The following is a 15,521-nucleotide window of genomic DNA, read 5'->3' on the forward strand; positions in this document are numbered from 1 at the left end:
CTTCCGTACCTGAAAAGCGAACACGTCCTGGTCCGAGCGGACAACATGACGGTAGTTTCAGTATATAAATCGCCAGGGTGGACTCAGGTCGAGCTCCCTGCACTCTATGGCCAGGGAGCTCATCTTATGGTCACAACACCACCTGCGCTCGCTGAGAGCAGCGCATGTGCCAGGCCCTGAACCAGGGAGCAGACATGCTGTCCAGAGACAAGGTTCTCCCAGGAGAATGGTCTCTCCACCCCTGACGGTTCAGTGGTTATGGCAAAACTTTGGCGAGGCAGAGGTCGACCTCTTAGCCTCCAGGGAAAACGCGCAATGCCCCTTTTCTTCTCAAAGAGCACGGACGCTTCGCCCAAGTCTGGCCGAGCCGCCCCTTGTATGCTTTTCTCCCGATCACGATGCTACCTCAGGTCATCAGTCGGATCAGGGAAGTGAGATGTGCAGTGCTCCTGGTAGCCCCACTCTGGAACAACCAAACGTGGTTTCCAGAACTGATGCAGATGATGCAATCTGCCCCATGGCTGATTCCGTTGAGGCTAGACCTCCTCAGGCAGGCCAACGGGATGATTCTTCATCCCCACCCCGATCTGTGGGCCCTCCATGCATGGCCCCTCAACGGGTTCTCGAGAACCTCCCCAGTGGCGTTTTGAGAACCATCACTGAGGCGCGAGCACCCTCTACAGGCTTATATGCCCAAAAGTGGAAAGTGTTCAGTGACTGGTGTGATACCAAGAGCTTGAACCCCAAATCGTGCGAGATACCAAGCGTACTCGCCTTTTTGCAAGCGCTGCTGGAGGCGGGCCGCACACCCTCCATGCTCAAAGTCTATGTGGCTGCCATAGCGGCGTCACACAATCCTGATAAAGGGCGTTCATTAGGGAAAAGCGACCTAATCATTCTTTTCCTAAGAGGCTAGGAGGATGAACCCTCCTCGCCCCCCTCGGTGCCGATCTGGGACCTGGCCACGGTCCTGGACGCACTCAAGAGTGCCCCGTTCGAACCTCTCCGAACCGTGCACCTTAAACAGCTCTCGCTCAAAACTGCGCTCTTGCTGGCGTCGCCTCAGTCAAGAGAGTGGGCGACCTGCAGCGCTGTCATCAACGCTGCTTGCCTGGAATTTGGACCTGACGACTGCAGAGTTGTCCTTAGGCCAAAGCACGGGTATATTCCTAAAGTGCTCTCCACACCCTTCAGAGCACAGGTGATATCTCTGGCAGCGCTATCGTCCCCAGCAGACAAAAGCGACGCTAATTTACTCTGCCCGGTCAGGGCGCTCAGAGTATATTTGGAACGTTCTGCCCTGTTCAGACAGACGGAACAATTATTCGTATGCTTTGGCGGCTGCACTAAAGGTCTCGCAGTCTCAAAGCAAAGAATATCGCTAGTGGATAGTGGATGCTATAGCGCTAGCTTATGAAGCCAAGGGCCTTCAATGCCCCTTAGGCGTCAGAGCTCACTCTACGAGGAGCATGGCCTCCTCGTGGGCTTGGTCGAGTGGGATACCCATTGAAGATATTTGTGCAGGAGCGGGCTGGGCCTCGCCTTCAACATTTATCAGGTTTTATAACCTACAGGTCCCCTCATTGCATTCCAACATTCTATCAGCCTGACTGTAGAATGGACTGGCGTATGTATATGTTAAGCATTATCTCCTCCCTTATAAGGTCCGTCTCTGACCGACTTAGAGGATTTTTTATGCATATCAGTACATAGAAAAATGCATTCCAACATTCTATCAGCCTGACTGTAGAATGGACTGGAGTATGTATATGCTGAGCATTATTTCCTCCCTTACAAGGTCCGTCTCTGACTGACTTAAAGGATTTTTTATGCATATCAGTACATAGAAAACTCAGTACATAAGATATGTGCTTGTGTTTGTACTATGAGCGCCCCACCATGGACCACCTTGGAAGGGCTCTATACTATCCCATTATGTAGCTCGCCGTTGGCGGCTCGTGGAATAATCACTTTGCTTTAAGGCTCAGGCATCTGCCTCTGGCTTTATAGAGCGAAGTCAGCACGCACGGCGTTTTACATGGTGTTCCCATAGCGTAAGCTACTTACGCTAATAGGAGAGACCTCTCGATGAGGAACGACTCGGTTACTAACGTAACCTCGGTTCCCTGAGAGGAGGGAGCGAGTATTGCGTAAGCTGCCGTGCTTGTGCTTGGTCAGTTCAGCTTCAGTCGATTGAACCTAAAGGAACTCGTATGACGGGGTGCCCATTATATAGCCTGGCTATGCTAATTTCTGCGGGCTCTGAGCGCTGAGCAGCGTGCGCGCCCATTGGTCGCAGCGTTCAGAGTCGCCCGTCATTGGTTCGAGCAAGTTGCCGCACAGCCAATGACCGAGCTGCCTGCTCATTACTGTCTGCTGTGCAGCTGCAATGCGTTTTACATAAAGACTTCAATATTTCTCGAGAAACGGAGTTTTCCCATAGCGTAATCTACTTACGCAATACTCGTTCCCCCCTCTCAGGGAACCGAGGTTACGTTAGTAACCGAGTCGTTTTAAATCTCTCCACTTACTGATGAATATAATCAGAATCATCTTTATTGCCAAGTATGCTTAAACATACAAGGAATTTGTCTTGGTGACAGAAGCTTCCTGTGCACAACAATACAAAACAGCAACAAGACAGATAATAATAATACAAAATATTTATACATTGAAAACAGTTTTTATAGAAGATAAAGTATATATAGAAAACACTATAAGACAGTATATATATATATATATATATATATATACACTTACTCAGCAAAAAAAGAAATGTCCCTTTTTAAAGATATTAAAAGACTATTTTAAAGATAATTTATAAAAATCCAAATAACTTCACAGATCTTAATTATAAAGGGTTTAAACAATGTTTTCCATGCTTGTTCAATGAACCATAAACAATTGATGAACATGCACCTGCGGAACGGTCGTTATGACACTAACAGTTTACAGACAGTAGGAAATTATGGTCACAGATAAAAACTTAGGACACTAAAGAGACCATTTTACTGACTCTGAAAAACATCAAAAGAAAGATGCCCAGGGTCCCTGCTCATCTGTGTGAATGTGCCGCCCTTAGGCATGCTGCATGATGAGGACTGCAGATGTGGCCAGGGCAATAAATTGCAAAGTCCGTACTGTGAGACCTCTAAGACAGCACTACAGGGAGACAGGAAGGACAGCTGATCATTCTCACAGTGGCAGACCACATGTAAAAAAAAGCCCGGATCTCTGGGACCTGTTGGATCGGAGGGTCAGGACTAGGGCCATTCCCCCCAGAAATGTCTGGGAACTTGCAAGTGCCTTGGTGGAAGAGTGGGGTAACATCTCACAGCAAGAACTGGCAGAATCTGGTACAGTCCATGAGGAGGAGATGCACTGCAGTACTTAATGCAGCTGGTGGCCACACCAGATACTGTTGACACCTTTTGTTCAGGGAGACATTATTCAATTACTGTTTGTCACGTGTCTGCGAAACTTGTTCAGTGTTGTTGAATCTTATTATGTTCATACAAATATTTACACATGTTACATTTGCTGAAAATAAAAGCAGTTGAAGGAGAGGACGTTTCCTTTTTTTTTTGCTGAGTTATTTATATACAGACACACACATACCTCGTGCAAAACTAAATACAAATCTGTTATACAGATGCTGGTCATATAATTAGAATATCATCAAAAAGTTGATTTATTTCAGTAATTCCATTCAAAAAGTGAAACTTGGATAATGTATAGCCTACATTCATTCCACACAGACTGATATATTTCAAGTGTTCATTCCTTTTAATTTTGATGATTATAACTGACAACTAATGAAAAACCCCAAAATCAGTATATCAGAAAATTAGAATATTGTGAAGACACCGGGTGCCACAGCTAATTAACTCAAAACACCTGAAAAAGCCTTTAAATGGTCTCAGTCTAGTTCTGTAGGCTACACAATCATGGGGAAGACTGCTGACTTGACAGCTGTCCAAAAGACGACCATTGACACCTTGCACAAAGTGGCAAGACACAAAAGTTAATTGTTAAAGTGGCTTGCTGTTCACAGTGTTCCGTGTCAGTAGAGCTGAAGGCCACTATCAGAGCAACCTGTGCTCTCACAACACCCGAGCAATGCCACAGACTGATCGACTCCATGCCACGCCGCATTGTTGCAGTAATTCAGGCAAAAGGAGCCCCAACTAAGTATTGAGTGCTGTACATGCTCATACTTTTCATGTTCATACTTTTCAGTTGGCCAACATTTCTAAAAATCCTTTTTTGTATTGGTCTTAAGTAATATTCAAATAATTGGAGATACTGAATTTGGGATTTTCATTAGTTGTCAGTTTTAATCACAATTAAATGAAATAAACATTTGAAATATATCAGTCTGTGTGTAATTAATATAATATCCAAGTTTCACTTTTTGAATGGAATTACTGAAATAAATCAACTTTTTGATGATATTCTAATTATATGACCAGCACCTGTATACAGTGCAAGGGAATGCAGTGGCAGAAGAGGTTGGATGTGTTGGATAAATATAAAAAGAGGACTGTAATTGCACACAATTATTGCTCAATGGGGCAGTTTTAACTGTTCATGAGATGGATATCCTGAGGGAAAAAAATATATTTTCCTAGTTACAAAATGATTTATTTTTGAAATGTCACATAAATTAACAAAAATTTTTAAGACGTTGAGGACTAAATCATTTTCATTTTCAATCTCAGAAATTCTTGCCAAAAGCAAGTTGAACAGGGACATTCAAAACTGCCCTCTAGTGGAACAAAACAGCTACTGGTGGAATATTTGCTGTCTAAAAAGTGAGTGACTACTGTGAGAGCTTCATTATGTCAGAGGATATCTCTATACATTCGCGTAGATTATCAAATGCGGAATTTTGGGTGAATATTTGATCCCCCAATTAAGGTCAACACAGGAATAAGTGTGATTTGTGAATCCTGGTCAGAATCTGGTCATAAAAAAATGGTTCAGATAGTCATATCAAGGTAGGTCCATTGTTTTTACATCAGGATATAAAAGTGCTTGTTCCTTTCTTGGAGCTAATTTATGATGTGTTCTGCAGTAATGCAGTTGAGGAGGAGCTTCAGGGAGAAGTGGTGGGTGTTCAGACAGAACACATGACTAGCTGGACGTCTGATGGGAGACTTCCACTACACAAAAGAGGTTTGTTTTACACTAATAATATATTGCTTAGGTGAATTCCTGAGAAAGAAGTAATGGTCTACACAGATCAGTTTGTTTGCTTACATTTCTTAAAGGTTCACTCGCTCATTTAAAAATATTTACTTCTAAAGAAATTAATGGTTATTTTGAAACATCTGTATAAAATAATTTCCACTCATGTGAGATGAAGAGTTCAGTCATATCAGTAACCTTATAAAAGCTATTTTATTCTAAATATGGTGCCCTTATTGGGGCAGACATGTTAACGTCACATGACTAGCCAAATACTACTTGCTTAATCTCAGTAACTTTCCTGTTATTGGACACTTTATTTTATATATTAAATTAGTCATGGTACACGGTGCATATTGTATTTCTATATGGTATTGTTATCTGAAAACGTCTCGTTTATGTACATAACCTTGTTTCCCTGACACAAAGGGAATGAGACATTGCGTTTATTAACGCATATGGGAGTGCCTTCATACACAACCTATTTGAAACCTCTCTAAAATAATGCCAATATTCTAATATTGGCTATTGTTTTTGAGCCCTGCCTGTTTTGACATAAAACTGACCACTATAAAAACAGGTGCACAGACACCATTTCCTCAGAATTTCTGACTGAGAACAAGGAGCGCATCGCTCGTGCCTCAAGAACTCTGAGTCTTGTAGTGCGACTAGCATTTGCAATGTCTCGTTACGTACCTAACCGAGACGTTCCCTTATGACTCAGTCCACTTGACATTGCGTTTAGTAACGCATATGGGGAACAAAATCCCATCACGCCGCACTACACAACATAACTTCCCAGAGTGGAAACATAAATTATAACGGCCTGAATGCAGGCAGATGTGTAAATGATGGGGAGCCTGTACTTAAAGGGATATATATATATATATATATATATATATATATATATATATATATATATATATATGGCCAATGAATAGCAATTGTTAAATGGTAAATGGTCTGCACTTATATAGCACCTTTTTAACCATAGCGGTATTCAAAGTGCTTTACACTGCATCTCATTCACCCATTCACACACATATTCAAACACAATGCCGGCAGAGCTGCCATGCAAGGTGCTAGCCTGCCATTGGGAGCAACTTGGGGTTCAGTGTCTTGCCCAAGGACACTTCGGCATGTGGAGTCGTGTGGGCCAGGAATCAAACTGCGACTGCAATATGTGATTAGTGGACAACCTGCTCTACCACCTGAGCCACAGCCGCCCCAGCAAGTGCTCTAAACAGAGAGGACTTGTGAAGAAAGAGACGTTATGTCTAGGTTGTAAAACCTTGGGAATGTGTTTTTGCGAGGACCATCCTGCTGCAAAACATATGTCTTGTAAGGATACATAATTCATCCATGCCCATGAGGAGGCCATGCCTCTAGTTGAGTGTGCTTTAACACCAATTGGGCAAGTCTGACTCATAAGCCAGGGTAATTGCATGGACAATCCAGTGAGAAGTCTTTGCTTGGAGACAGACATTCCTTTTGTGCATCCTCCATAGCATATAAAGGGCTGATAAGACAGTATGAGTAGTGCCCGCACAGGGCATAACTAATGCAATGATTGTTCCTCATCTGAATTAAAAGGAGGAGGGAAGAAGGTTTGAAGGTAAACCACCTGCATTTGAAGGGTGTGGTCAAGACCTTGGGTACATAGCCTTTCCTGGGTTTGACAGTGTCTCTTGAAAGACCAGAGCCAAACTCAACATGAATTGTCGACTGATAATGCATGCATGTCACCTACCTGTTTTACTGAGGCCAGAGCCAGCAGTAGTGTGGTCTTAATGGAGAGCATGTGCAAATCAACAGAGCCAAAGTCTCAAAGTCCCAAGTCAGGACTGTAGCCGGCCAAGGTGGGTTTAATCGTCTTGCTCCTTTAAGGAACTTTATGATTAAATCATGCTTGCCTATAGAGGTGCCAGTTTCATGTGCGTGATATGAAGATTTACATTGCATCTGGAAAGTATTCACAGTGCTTCACTTTTTCCACATTTTGTTATGTTACAGCCTTATTCAAAAATTGATTAAATTCATTATTTTCCTAAAAATTCTACAAACAATAACCCATAATGACAATGTGAATGAAGAAAACAAAAAAAAAATCACATGTACATAAGTATTCACAGCCTTTGCTCAATACTTTGTTGAACCACTTTTGGCACCAATTACATACTTAAGTCTTTTTGTGTATGATGCTAGAAGCATGGCACGCCTATTTTTGGACAGTTTCTCCCATTCTTTTTTGCAGGACCTCTCAAGCTCCATCAGGTTGGATGGAGTGTCGGTGCAAAGCCATTTTCAGATCTCTCCAGAGATGTTCAATCGGGTTCAAGTCTGGGCTCTGGCTTGGCCACTCAATGACATTCACAGAGTTGTCCCGTAGCCACTCCTTTGTTATCTTAGCTGTGTGCTTAGGGTCGTTGACCTGTTGGAACATGAACCTTCGCCCCAGTCTGAGGTCCAGAGCACTCTGGAGCCGGTTTTCATCAAGTCTGTCTCTGTACATTGCTGCATTAATGTTTCCCTCGATCCTGACTAGTCTCGCAGTTCCTGCCGCTGAAAAACATCCCCACAGCATGATACTGCCACCACACCATGCTTCACTGTAGGGATAGTATTGGCCAGGTTATGAGCAGGTTGTTTCATCAGACCAGAGAATTTTGTTTCTCATGGTCTGAGAGTCCTTCAGTTGCCTTTTGGCAAACTCCAGGTGGGCTGTCATGTGCCTTTTACTGAGGAGTGGCTTCCGTCTAGCCACTCTACCATACAGGCCTGATTGGTGGAGTGCTGCAGAGATGTTTATTCTTCTGGAAGGTTCTCCTCTCGCAACAGAGAAATGCTGGAGCTCTGTCAGAGTGACCATCGGATTCTTGGTCAACTCCCTGACTAAGGCCCTCTCCACCGATCGCTCACTTTGGCCGGGCGGCCAGCTCTAGGAAGAGTTCTGGTGGCTCCAAACTCCTTCCATTTACAGATGATGGAGGCCACTGTGCTCATTGTGATCTTCAATGCTGCAGAAATGTTTCTGTACCCTTCCCTAGATCTGTGCCTTGATACAATGCTATCTCGGAGGTCTACAGATAATTCCTTGGACTTCATGGCTTGGTTTGTGCTCTGACATGCACTGTTAACGGTGGGACCTTATATAGACAGTGTGTGCCTTTCCAAATCATGTTCAATCAACTGAATTTACCACAGGTGGACTCCAATCAAGTTGTAGAAACATCTCAAGGATGATCAGTGGAAACAGGATGCACCTGAGCTCAATTTTGAGTGTCATGGTAAATAAAGGCTGTGAATACTTAAGTACATGTGATTTAATTTTTTTTTTTTTATAAATTTCTTTATAACATAATGACAACTTTCACGTTGTCATTATGGGTTATTGTTTGTAGAATTTTGAGGGAAATAATGAATTTATTCCATTTTTGAATAATGCTGTAACATAACAAAATGTGGAAAAAGTGAAGTGCTGTGAATACCTTTCGGATGCACTGTAGTTGCCACATACACTTGACAGGGTGAGTCCGGTGTTTAATCGTTCTTGAAGAAATATTAGAATTTCATGTATGGGGCAGTTTACTGGGTCCTTGCTGTGTGAGAGACACCAATCAGTGAACACCTTCCATTTTAGTGCGTAGAGGTGTCTTGTGGACGGTGCTCTGGCTTGTAAAATGGTGTTCATGACTGAACACGTCAGTTCTGACGTGTGTTCAGGGGCCACACATGCAGGTTCCACAGCTGGGGCTGGGGATGCCAGATTGTGCCTTGCACCTGAGAGAGGAGATCCCTCCTCAGTGGTATTTCCCATGGTGAGCTGTACAGCATCTCCATCATTTCTGGAAACCATGGCTGGTTGGCCATTTCGGTCCAACTAATAGAACCGTTTCCTTGTCAATCAATCAATCAATCAATCAAATTTTATTTGTAGAGCGCCTTACAACAGCCAAAAGGTGCACAAGGCGCTTTCCAGTAAAAACATCAATAGACAACAGTATATAAAAAACGTAAGTGTACATAAAAATAGCAATCGAGTCAAGTCGGAGGCTACGTGTTAAAAGCTTGTCTAAATAGATGTGTTTTCAACTGCGATTTAAAAACACTCAACATGGTGATACTTCGTAAGTGTGGTTGAAGTGCGTTCCACAGTTTTGGGCCCTGGACGGCAAATGACCGACCTCCAAACTTTTTATATTTAGACTTTGGAATCACCAGAGAGGTGTGTTCAGAGGAGCGCAAGGTTCTGGCTGGTTGGTGGACCGTTAGTAATTCTGTGAGATAGGCCGGGGCCAAACCGTTAATGGCCTTGAACACGAACAGCAGGACCTTATACTCCACCCTAAACCGCACCGGGAGCCAGTGGAGCGAGCGGAGGATCGGGGTGATATGTGAGCGTTTGGTGGCATTGCAGAGGAGACATGCTGCTGCGTTTTGTACCAGTTGAAGCCTATTGAGAAGTGATTGATTCAATCCAATGTAGAGGGCATTGCAGTAGTCTATCCTCGAACTGATGAAGGCATGAATGGCTTTTTCAAGGTCAGCTCTGGACAGAAATGGTTTGACCTTACTCAGGAGCCTTAACTGGTAAAAGCTCGCCTTCACAACTGCACTAATCTGTTTATCGTACTGCATACCTTTGTCCTCTCGGACTTTGCATATGACAGAGTGGATCAGGCATACCGGAGGAAACGCATATTTGCGTTTCACTGGCCATTTGTGTGCCATTGCGTCCCTTCCCAGTGGGGCTTGGATCTTTGAATAACAGTGAGGACAGTGGGCATTCTCCACTGAGGCAAATAGATTGATTTCTGCTTTGCCGAATATTTCCCAAATCCTCAGTATAATTTGAGGAAGTCTCCATTCGCCCGGTATCACCCCTTAGCGTGACAGTAGGCCCGTGCCGTAATTCAGGCAGCCTGGGACATTTCTCAGGGAGAGATGATGCTCGCTCCATAGGAGGAGGTGATGCGTCATTCTCGGCAGTGGTGGTGAATTAATTCTGCCTTGGCTGTTTATATATGCCACAACTGTCATGTTGACTGAGGAAACCAGTACATGACAGCTCACTATTTCTGACTTAAAGCCTTTAAGGCTAGAATTACAGCCGATAGATCTAAGCGGTTGATGTGCCACGCCCTCCTCGCACCTGTCCAGGTTCTAAAAGTTGGGTGTCCATCGCACACCACCCCCCAACCTGTGTTGGAAGCATCCGTGGTCACCACTTTCTGCCTGACAACTTGGGATTTCAAGTACTAGAGGGGACAGTGGGTATTCTGCACTGAGGCAAATAGATCGATTTCTGCTTTGACAGATTTTTCCCAAATCCTCAATACAGTTTGAGGATGAAGTCTCCTGAATTCCACCTTGGCGGTTTATTATAACTGTCATGTTGTCTGAGTGAACCAGGACATGACAGTTTGATATTTCTGACTGAAATACATTTAAGGCTAGAAATACAGCGGATGGCCTTAGGCACTGCGTGACACTTGGCCCAGCGCGACACCTCGCTGGTAAAATGTGGTGCTAAAGCAGCTATACAGCGGCGGGATATAGTGATGCACATACGTTCTTGGTGCCAAGCACATCGCGGCACACGGCACTTCAGCCAGCACTGAAGAGTTCTCATGTGTAAGAGACCTAATGGAATGATGCCGCCGCCACAAATCCCAATGCTTTCTGAAACAAGCTTCAGTGGAAATGTTCTCCCCAGTTTGAACTGAGACTGACAATGTTGAATGGCTGAAGCAGTAAGTCTGTGCTGGCATAACAAAGCCTCCGATTGCGGCAGTAACTGCCAATTGGCGAGGTAGTTTAAGATGCGCATGCCGCTCAGTCTTAGAGGAGCGAGAACCGCACCGATGTGCTTTGTGAATGTGCGAGGAGCCAAAGACAGTCCGAAGGGCAGGCCTTTGAATTGATACGCTGTTCCCTCGAACGCGAACCTCAAAAACATCCTGTGATGTCGTACAATTTGGATACGAAAGTACGCATTCTTCAGATCTATCAGTGCAAACCAATCGTGAGGCATACATGTGATAAGACCCATTTCTGAGTAATCATTTTGAATAGGCGCTCTATAAGTGTGTGATTTAAATGCATCAGATCCAGGATTGGCTGAAGCCTGCCGTCTTTCTTTGGAACAAGAAAATAAAGCTGTAAAACCATTTTTGTGTTTGAAAATTTTACGCAATCTCTATAGAGTTTTTCACGATATTTAGGCTCATAACACTGGCGTGTCATCGGACGAAACCGTGGAAGACAGAATGCTGTTGAAATGGGGTGGCCGGTGTGCAAAATTGGATCGTATAACCATGTTCGATAATTTTTGCACCCATTCTAAAATACCCGTTAGGGCTCACCACGCATTTGCATAATGGGACAGAGGGCAATTTGGTTTGCTCACCATTGATATGATGCGACGCTCACTATTGGAAGCAGTTGCACATAATGTGTGTGCTTTGAAGAGGAAAAAGGGGCTCTTTATTGAGAATGTGTGAGCATCCCGTGCATTTGCAATGAATGCAAATGTAGGGAATCGCAGGCTCTGCTTTCCGCTTCAAAGGGTTGTGCCCGTCAGGAGCGCTGGAGCACCGCCAATGTGTGGAGTGCTGATCCAGCATGTTCTGCTGCTGAGTAAGCTTTTCCCACCAGGGAAGAGGTGTGCCGCTACCGCCTCCTCCACAGGGGGTAATTGGGCTTAACTGTTTTCTTTCCCATGATCCACATTAAAGAGGATGGCATATGCCGTATAAGGTCACGCGCCGGAGAATCAGGATGCTGAGGTCCGTTCACCAGCGAGGTAGAGAGATGTTCGCCGGAGCACTGCAGGGGAGCGGAGAGTCTTCTCGCTGCCGTAAAGATTTCGTCCGCTGACTTCGTGCATATCGACGGTGAAGGGTAGAGGGCTTTGAGACAAGAGATGATCGCTGTCTTGAAGGAAGAAATTCTGAGGAAATGGTGTCTGTGCACCTGTTTTTATAGCGGTCAGTTTCACGCCAAAACAGGCGGGGCTCCAACACAATAGCCAATATTAGAATATTGTAGAGAGGTTTCAAATAGGTTGTGTGTGAAGGCACTCCCATATGCATTAATAAACGCAATGTCGAGTGGACTGAGTCGTAAGGGAACTACTGTATTTGAATGATGCAGCATCCAGGCAAATTACTGAGTGCAGTGCACCTTTAAGTACTCTAACTCCTGCAGTACCCCTTGAATTGTCATTTATTCTGTCCTATTTGATAGGACAATTGATTGATTTGAAATTCGTCTGAAATGATGAAAACACTTCTGTATCTATTTACTGATGGTAAATTTGTGATTTAATGGTCTCCAAGGAAAGAAAAGGATAACACATAATATCCATAGAAAAAAATCTTCCAAGATTAAGAGGACAAAAAAGTGCAAAAATTACAAATATAAATGTAAACTTTTTTTTTTAACCTGCAAAAAGCAACTTGGGTATATAAACTTTTCAGTGTTTGGTGTGACATTCCTACTGTGAGTTAATGGCCTGCCATGTATTCTGTCCTCTCTCCAAGGGTGTTCTGGTCCTTATATTTGGACATCACATGCTTTATTGCAAACAAGTCAAACTGGAGAAGCCCTTTCCTGTTCTGATGAAGCACTCGGGACTCCCTCAGAATGCAGAGGAAACTCTGGAAACCAACCAAGAGAAACCAACATCTTACACAGTCTCTGCCTTCATTAAAAAGGAGCTCTTCTTTAAAAACCGACCCAAACCAATCACCACTAATGTACCGAAGAAAGTGTAGCCGATTTCACAATATAACAGACTGACTGATTGGCACAGACATTCAGAATCCATACTTCTGTAATCATTTCTACTGCTGGATTCAAGTAACCTCTTAACTGTTTGAAATCACAAAGGATGAAAAGTTGTCTCATTGAGTATTAATACTATCTGATCACTGATTAATTCACAGTATAAATCTGTGAATTAGGTTTCAATGGTGTACTTACACAGATGTGAATTTAACAGTGTTATTGAACATTGGACGAATGTAAGCAGATTTACTGTTGACTGACAATGTTCTCATGGTGTGTTTATTGAAGAAAAATGTAATTTATTTTCCATTAAAACATTTTTACCTGTCAGGTGAACAATAATTCAGTAAGAACAAAGAAAACGAACAAATCACACATTATAAAATTGGAAGTTTTATTTGATCAAAACCTCACCTACAAGTGTTTGCAAAAATAACAATAAGGGAATGTCCAGGAATCATTTTACATACTCTAGGATGTACACAAATACATATAACATGTAAAAGTCATGTGAAGTTAAAATACCATAATGGCCTTTATCATTTATAATCATAATTTAGGTATTGAATGCTGTGGAAGTAATAGGTTGGCTGTGACAGCTAGGCTATCTGTTGCTAAATGTTTCACCAATACTTTTGGATTCTTTAAGTTGATGCTAGCTGCCACAGTGGTGATCTGTAAAATGTAGTAAAAACAAAAAACACTACATTTCCTCAGTGAAATGTACCATGTTGGAATATGAATAATGTATAATTCCCATTTTAATACTCATTTTATAAGTGTTATGAAAATAAATTGAAATTAAAAATGAAAATATAAAAAATAATAATAATGAAAATAACATGTTTTCCTTAAGTCAAGGTCTCCTATGAAAATATCAATGTGTCAGGATTCCTGCATGTTTAAAATATCTCTGAATTTTACATTACAAAAATATATATTACTTTACAATATACTTGAAAGAATGACTGAAATAAACTATATTTCATGGTAAATATTGCTCAGTTTCCTTTTCTTGTTGTATATTGTTTATCCACATTCCTCATTTTGAATCATTAAAAAAAAAAAAAAAGACTCTTGTGTTCCTGAGGAGAATGTAAATCTGGTCAATTTGGCACCCAGTCTGAACTGAACTGCATTAAATCTTATAACACAAACAAATGCGAACAGTTAGATTACAAGTTAGATTTTAAAATGAATAAATGCACTCTGTCATTTCTGAACTGTCACTGTATTGTTGCAGCCTAGTCCTCGGCAGTCCACAGTGATCCACTGTTACGACATGTAGTTATTACACATGTAAGAAAGAGCAAATGTTTCATAAGCTCAAGCTCCTCTTTAAATTTGTGCATGCACAAATGCACACACTAGTCACAGTGTTTAGATTTCTGCACTCTGAAAAAAGGCCAGAATTTAATGTGTGTTTTTATGGGGGAAGGGAGCTGTAAAAGCTAGCCTTAGCATTTATGGAGAAATGCTGCTGAAGTAAATTCACTAATCGTTCCATTTGGAGAGCTCAGGGTGACAAAAAACAACCTGAATCGGTGTACCTTTGCTCCATATATAAATGCATAATTAAAGGTAATTTATAAACTGAATTTTTAGGAATCTTTTCAAACATATGGCTTGGCCATAACTAAGTTTCTCTGGTGAAGTGGTTCCTATTTATCTCCCTAGCTAACCTTTTATTCAGTCAAACTTATACGTTTATAAGTTATAGGAAATAGTTAAAACAACTGATCAAGGTGGTTGCAAAAACCCACATTGGCCGACCACCAAGCAAATATTTGGATTGAGATCTATGGTGGTGACAGCTTTAGTTCCACCATCTTTAATAAAGATTAAAAACAAACCAAACAAAAACATTTAAACACAATATGCAGAGAAACTGAGTTCTCTTTCTTGCAATTTATTCATTATTCACTATTCAATCCTCATTGGTTGACTGACACATCTATGGGCACTTGATCTGAATTTGATCAGTGCAGTTAATCTTTATAAAGCATCATAAAACCTATATTTAAATGCAGATGTTTAATCTCTCTTGAATGTCCTTATACTTTTAACCACAAATGTATCAGCAGCACCACGAAAGGTTCTATTTAGAATTCTGCTGGATTGTCTGATAAAACACTAAAAAAAATACTGACTGGTTTTGGCAAATACTATCAGCTTATTGTCTTATATATTGTCGGTGCTCATTGTGTGTTAGTACACACTTTAACAAACTTTAAGGGATAGATAATCCAAAAATTAAAGTTCTCTCATCATTTACTCACCCTCATGCCATCCCAGATGTGTATGACTCTTCTGCTGAACATAATTTCTGATTTTTAGAAGAATATTTCAGCTCTGACTCCAGTGTCTTAATCTATATATTCAGAAGTGATATGATAGGTGTGGTGAGAAACAGATCAACATTTAACGCATTTTTTGCTAGAAATTCTTCTTCCTGCCCAGTAGGGGGCAATATGCATGAAGAATGTGAATCACCAAAAACACAAGAAGAATGTGAACATGATCTTTTTTTTTTCACCCAT

At 42.0% G+C, this 15,521-nt stretch overlaps 1 protein-coding gene across 1 annotated transcript; it reads left to right on the forward strand.

The window, feature by feature from the left end:
- The first annotated feature begins 5,096 nt into the window (after positions 1-5,096).
- chtf8 (CTF8, chromosome transmission fidelity factor 8 homolog (S. cerevisiae)) lies at positions 5,097-13,117 on the forward strand. The gene is made up of 2 exons (XM_052097819.1): positions 5,097-5,178; positions 12,735-13,117. Exons 1-2 carry the CDS (start codon positions 5,152-5,154, stop codon positions 12,966-12,968), a joined length of 261 nt encoding a protein of 86 aa, XP_051953779.1. The 5' UTR covers positions 5,097-5,151; the 3' UTR covers positions 12,969-13,117.
- The last annotated feature ends 2,404 nt before the right edge of the window (positions 13,118-15,521 follow it).

This window comes from Xyrauchen texanus, chromosome 29, assembly GCF_025860055.1.
Source record: "Xyrauchen texanus isolate HMW12.3.18 chromosome 29, RBS_HiC_50CHRs, whole genome shotgun sequence".
NCBI classification, from domain to species: Eukaryota; Metazoa; Chordata; class Actinopteri; order Cypriniformes; family Catostomidae; genus Xyrauchen; species Xyrauchen texanus.

What these genes read in the sequence shown, in the direction of transcription:
- chtf8 (XM_052097819.1), top strand. Translation starts at nt 5,152, where the DNA reads ATGGGAGACTTCCACTACACAAAAGAG. An exon ending in ACTTCCACTACACAAAAGAG is followed by an intron (nt 5,179 to 12,734) that starts GTTTGTTTTACA and finishes CCTCTCTCCAAG; the next exon opens with GGTGTTCTGGTCCTTATATT.